Source organism: Brachyhypopomus gauderio, chromosome 9, assembly GCF_052324685.1.
Source record: "Brachyhypopomus gauderio isolate BG-103 chromosome 9, BGAUD_0.2, whole genome shotgun sequence".
Classification (NCBI taxonomy): domain Eukaryota; kingdom Metazoa; phylum Chordata; class Actinopteri; order Gymnotiformes; family Hypopomidae; genus Brachyhypopomus; species Brachyhypopomus gauderio.
This window is the reverse complement of record NC_135219.1, coordinates 20,434,590-20,440,393: the sequence shown is the minus strand read 5'-3', so window position 1 is coordinate 20,440,393 and position 5,804 is coordinate 20,434,590. Positions and strand designations below refer to the sequence as shown.

Sequence of the window (5,804 nt, the reverse complement as noted above, 5' to 3'; positions counted from 1 at the left end):
CACATGCTGATTGGGTTTCAGTGAAGCACACCGAGCTGTGGGAACGAGCTATCGTGCTGGCCAGCTGCCTGGGAGACTGTGCTACGCAGGGTGAAGGCACATGACGGAGGGGGGTGGGGGGGCACCCAAACAATGTGCTGTCTTCACTGTTCAACCCAGGAAAGTCATTACTGGAACTGGAGTCCACCACTCTCTCTCTCTCTCTCTCTCTCTCTCTCTCTCATACACATAGACAGACAGAAGAGAGAGAGAGAGAGAGAGAGAGAGAGAGAGAGAGAGAGAGAGAGAGAGAGAGAGAGAGCATGTGTCTATGCATGTTTCAGACATATTAAGTTCAGTAAAAGCAGAAAATAAACTTATACGCATGGTCATGTAATTGTAAATCCATATTAAGTTACTTCACATAAGCCAATAAGTATGTTAGCATGAGTTTGAGCAACGCACGAGAGAACATTACTAGCCAAAAAATAGCGGTGCTGACATTCTGAGTACACGCAGGTTCTTTGGTGTTTTTGATGTTTACTCCTGTAATCCTCCGACTCCGATCAGACTTTGTTTGCTAGTGTCATCATATACAGCATCTATCTATCTATCTATCTATCTATCTATCTATCTATCTATCTATCTATCTATCTATCTATCTATCTATCTATCTATCTATCTATGTTTGTGTTGTCAGGTGTTTTATATGCATGTTTATTTCTTTATTTAAAAACATGTGTAAATCTGTGTTTATTAAAATTAGGAATTAAAGGTACATTTCTATGCCCAGACACTTTAAAAATAACCACTACATAATTGCAGTCCAAAAACGCTTTTACGTTTTTTTCATGCTGATTCGCTCGTGAGCTTTTGTGTGTGTGTGTGTGTGTGTGTGTGTGTGTGTGTGTGTGTGTGTGTGTGTGTGTGTGTGTGTGCGCGTGTGTGTGTGCGTGTCACGCTTTAAGGCGATCGTGGGTGTTACGCACAAGCTCTGAAGCCGGGCAGAGTCATTTGTCTGGAGAACTTGGACAGCCCTCTGGACGGAGCCTGAGACTTCAGTTCGGCGGTTCTCTACTGTGGGTGTTCCTGAGCGGGAGGTGGGCGTCAACTCTCCTCTGCATCTGCGACTCAGGCTCCAACGGTTCGTGGGAAAGAAGTTCAGAGGGATTTGTAAAGTCACAAGCTAGGACTACCTGCGTGCACACGCTCCTCCGAGGACATCATGAAACGGCCTTGTGAGGATACCACTTCTGACAGCGATATGGACGAGACCATCGATGTGGGAAGCGAGAATAATTATTCGGGGTAGGTTTGCAAAGCTGCTTATCCGTGCAACATATATTCATTAGGCAACATTCAAACCTGGCGCTAATTATCTTCTCAGCGCTCGGTGGAAAACACTGTCATACATGTTGTTGTTTTAACCCAGTGGTGAAAAATAGTTTGTTTTAGTTTACTGTCGGAACGTTTATCGAGTTTAATGGGTTATTGCATTTTTTATGTTTATTAATGCCTCTGACATTGCGATGTGTAATGACAGCTGGGATTTGATCCGTATCAGGAATTATTAATTAGAATTAATTTAACATTTAATACCTGTGTATACGACTAATCGTTACATAAGTAATTAATCGATTTTCATTACACCAGGCAAAGCAGCGGGTCGTTTATAAGATGTGGTTCCCCCACTACAACTTCCCAGGTTATGGCCAGAAAGAAACGTAGAGGTGTAAGTTAATTGTAGCTAATATGCTCCATTCCTTCTTACAATATTTTAGAGATCTGTAAGTGAATGCCACTGTGTTTATCATCCTAGATCATTGAGAAGAGACGACGGGACAGAATAAATAACAGTCTATCTGAGTTACGACGCCTGGTGCCAACGGCATTTGAAAAACAGGTTAGTTTATATGACATTTGTGTCGTTGCCAGTAGATCTACTAAACAAAATCATTAACACGAATAACTGTGGGTCTATTTAGAATGTGATACAACAGCCTTAAATAAAAGGAAGGATAAAATAAAAAATATATTGGCCTATAATTTAAACAGAATGAATAAAACAAAAACGAATGGAATAGCTTCTGATTCCGTTTCTTAGGGATCTGCTAAACTAGAGAAAGCTGAAATACTGCAGATGACGGTGGATCACCTAAAGATGCTTCAGGCCACAGGAGGGAAAGGTAAGGCTTTAATTGGCTTCTCCTTCTTCTGTTCTCTCTCTCTCTCTCTCTCTCTCTCTCTCTCTCTCTCTCTCTCTCTCTCGCCCTTACTCTGTTGTGAAATGTGAGCGAGAAGCTCCTTTTTGACTAGATTAAAGGAGTGGAAGTCAATGCTAATGGAAGGATTGAACTCGTGGGAAAGCGTTGGCAGGACAAAAGAAGCACTTGACCCTGGGATTGTGTTTGCTTTCATAAATCCGTGGGAGGGGAGTGGGCCGCATTCACTGGCCGCCCTGTTGGGGGTTTGTTTGGGCTTTCCAGGGAGTGTAAAAATCGGTGCACTGGGGAGACAAAACAAATATACAAACAGCGCAGGACAATCCTGGCCTGTTTGGGGTTAGATTCCCTGGCCCATGGGACTGCACCGGGCAAAGCAGCCCTCACCCTTTATTCATTAGTACATTCATCAGCTGTTGGGTTCAAATTCTGATAAAAAGTTGTATTTATATGCTTTTGGTATTCATGTTTTAGGTGTTCTCTCACTCTCGCTCGCTCTGTTTAGGGTATTTTGATGTCCATTCCTTGGCTATGGACTTCATGAGCATCGGTTTCCGCGAGTGTCTGACAGAAGTGGCCCGGTACTTGAGCTCGGTGGAGGGGCTGGACTCCAGCGACCCGCTTCGCGCACGCCTGGTCTCCCACCTCAGTAGCTGCGCCTCCCAGAGGGAGGCGGCCGCCATGACCTCGTCCATGGCCCACCACCAGCAGGCCCTCCACCCGCAGCACTGGGCGCTACACCCGCTCCCCGCCGCCTTCCTGCAGCAGAGCGGCCTGCCCGCCACGGACGGTCCCTCCGGCAGGCTGGCGGAGGTACCGCAGCGGGGCTCGGCGCTGCTCACCGCCTCCTTCTCGCCCGCGGACTCGGCGCTGAGGGCGCCCCCTACGGGCAGCGTGGCGCCCTGCATGCCGCCGCTCTCCACCTCGCTCCTGTCGCTGTCGGCCACCGTGCAGGCCGCCGCGGCCGCCGCAGCCGCTCGCACCTTTCCGCTCTCCTTCCCCGGGGGGTTCCAGTTGTTCGGCCCGGGCCCGGCTTCTTCTGCGGCCTCCTCGGCCGTCAGCCCCTCCATATCCACCTCCTCCGCATCCCAGCAGAGCACGTCCAGCTCCGCCAGCAGTAGCAGCAACAAACCGTACCGCCCGTGGGGGACCGAAGTGGGGGCTTTTTAAGTGTGGGACCCGGCCTGGCCTTGTACACTTTCACAAGCCTTTTACACTTCGAGGACGGACTTTTAATCCCGAGGACGATTTCTGGCCACTGTTATGGCGTTTTGGTCCCTTCCACACAATCAACTATACAAGTGCCTGCATGTGTATCACAAATGGAACTTCTTAGGATGAAAAAGTATGGATCGTGTGTCTGTTCATCATAGCCAATGGATGTGGGGATGATCGATTGGTCATTTTAATGAAATGACCCCATCACTGTCGTTCCCTCATCTCCCTCTTGTCTGTTTTGTTTTGTCTCCCTGGTTTGCACCAAGGAGAAATACCATGATCTTTTTGTCTCATGCTAACCTTGCTTTGCACCAAGGAATGTTTGACAGTTTCCACAGGAGAGTGTGACTAAAATATTGCATTTGAGATGTAAACGCTTAACCCGTGGAGCCTGTGTAATTTCTCTTTTCAAGTACTCACAGATATCATGTCTTTTATTTTGACTAAACCAGACAATTCTCAAAGAAACCAAAGGTTTTGAAGATAATCGATTCCAGATCATATGAGGTGTGAATGTTATAATCTATGAACTAACGACTCAGTCTGTAAATATGTACATGTGTAAGAGTGTAACTAAAGTTTATACTGAAGCTAAAGAGAGCTGTATAGTGGTATAAAGATGCACTTCAATCACTACTGTCTGGAGGGACGGGATTCTCTCCACCTATGAAAACCACACCGTACCTGCAAATTTGCATTACAGCGCACACTATGTGATCATGCTGTATTTCAGATTTGCCAGTAAATGACACTACTGTATATTTTTTAAAACCTGTGCCTGCTCTGTAATATGTAACCGTTTTCTATGCAAAAGGAAAAATGCTGATTTCACAAATTAAATTCAGTGCTTTTTATTTGAACTCCAAGACCCTGTCCCATAATTTCTCCCCTTCTCACCACATTTGGGGAAGGGAATAGTTTCTTGAAACACAACCCAAATTCCAGCAAAAAACAGTGAAGTGAAGAAAACAATAAGCTCTGATGTGGTTTTAAATCACACAACGGAAACCAACAAACGGGAGAAAACAAATGCAATTATGTGTGCCACTTTGGAATTTAAAGAGTTATAAATCAGATTTCTATTGCAATCCTTTCCCATGCTCGGGTTGTATGTTTCAGCCGCACTGACTCTGCCTCACCCGTTACTGCTGAGGGGGGGGAATGAATAAATAAGGTAAATAAAAATCGACATACCAATCTGTGTAAAGGAACGATTTCATTCCATGAATGTGAACCACGCGGGCCTCAGAGCTGAAGCCTACAAAGCATGAAAGTAAGCAAGGCCGGTCACTCCTGCACAAGATGGGTCTCTGTGCCACCCTAATCCACTCCCATTATTCGGGGGTCTGTTGGACAGTTTTACATTAGTAAATCACTGTCACGCCATTAAATCCCTTCCTTAAATTCCTAAAAGAAAAAGTATCAGGATTTCCAAGTGAATAGGGATTAGGGCTGCTGCCCACCGCTATGGGAACAGGGCAGGGCCATAAATCCACCGGTTATCTGCATTAGAGCGGTTCTCATGCCGGCCTCGGGCCTTTGAAGCAGCCGTATATCAAGGGTGCACATGATCCCCCCATAACCTCACGCGTCATGCCAAAAACATGTTCAGGGAGCTTTGCAGCGTTCTTTACACAATATTTCGTGTATTTAATAGCATGCCATCCATGCAAAAAATGCAATGGTTGCGTGTGTGCGTTTGTGTATGTGTGTATGTATGCACATATATAAATGGGCCTATATATTTTCTTCGAACCCTGGAAAGTGAAATATGTAACATGCTGCAGTCAGAAATAACCAGAGATCTTACAGATAATAAATTGATTCATATTAAAATATAGGCTAAAAATGAATGTCAAATAATTGTGAAGAATTCACGCGATGTTTTGATATCCTGTGATAATTTAAAAATTATGTCATTTTAATAACTTTCTCGTGCTGCGCCCGCCTCCGAAATGTTGAACAATAGCGCCATCCAGGGGTAAACCAGTGTACATGCATTACTGCTTATTTGCTGTCTTGAGAATCTTTGCACGAATAGGTCAATAAGAATTTAAAGAAAAAATAAACGGTGTATTAACTTTTCTTGATACATATACAGAAATACCATTAACATGACGTACAGGAACAAAAATAGGAACATGTATGCTTATTTTAATACATGAGATAACCACATGAGTTATCGCATTATTAAAAAAAAGCATTATAAAATCTATTTCGTTAACGTACGTTATTTGAACGTCGGGGCGTTAAGTGCAAATACTGATGATTTATGAATCTCAGGCAATTTTCGCTGGCAAATGATCTCAACCAATAAGAAAGTTTGATATTTGCACGTCGCCGAATGGACCAATAGTGGCTCTTCTTTCTCGTCCGTTTGTCAAA

The 5,804-nt window shown here is 44.5% G+C and overlaps 1 protein-coding gene across 1 annotated transcript; it reads left to right on the top strand.

Moving 5' to 3' along the window:
- The first annotated feature begins 928 nt into the window (after positions 1-928).
- hey2 (hes-related family bHLH transcription factor with YRPW motif 2) lies at positions 929-4,285 on the top strand. Its single transcript, XM_077017840.1, has 5 exons — positions 929-1,287; positions 1,633-1,711; positions 1,799-1,882; positions 2,084-2,165; positions 2,707-4,285. Exons 1-5 carry the CDS (start codon positions 1,205-1,207, stop codon positions 3,369-3,371), a joined length of 993 nt encoding a protein of 330 aa, XP_076873955.1. The 5' UTR covers positions 929-1,204; the 3' UTR covers positions 3,372-4,285.
- The last annotated feature ends 1,519 nt before the right edge of the window (positions 4,286-5,804 follow it).

Excerpts from the sequence above, each read along its gene's own strand:
- hey2 (XM_077017840.1), top strand. The coding sequence starts at position 1,205 with ATGAAACGGCCTTGTGAGGATACCACTTCTGACAGCGATATGGACGAG. Across the intron at positions 1,288-1,632 it reads AGCGAGAATAATTATTCGGG|GCAAAGCAGCGGGTCGTTTA; the intron begins GTAGGTTTGCAA and ends TCATTACACCAG. Across the intron at positions 1,883-2,083 it reads CAACGGCATTTGAAAAACAG|GGATCTGCTAAACTAGAGAA; the intron begins GTTAGTTTATAT and ends TCCGTTTCTTAG.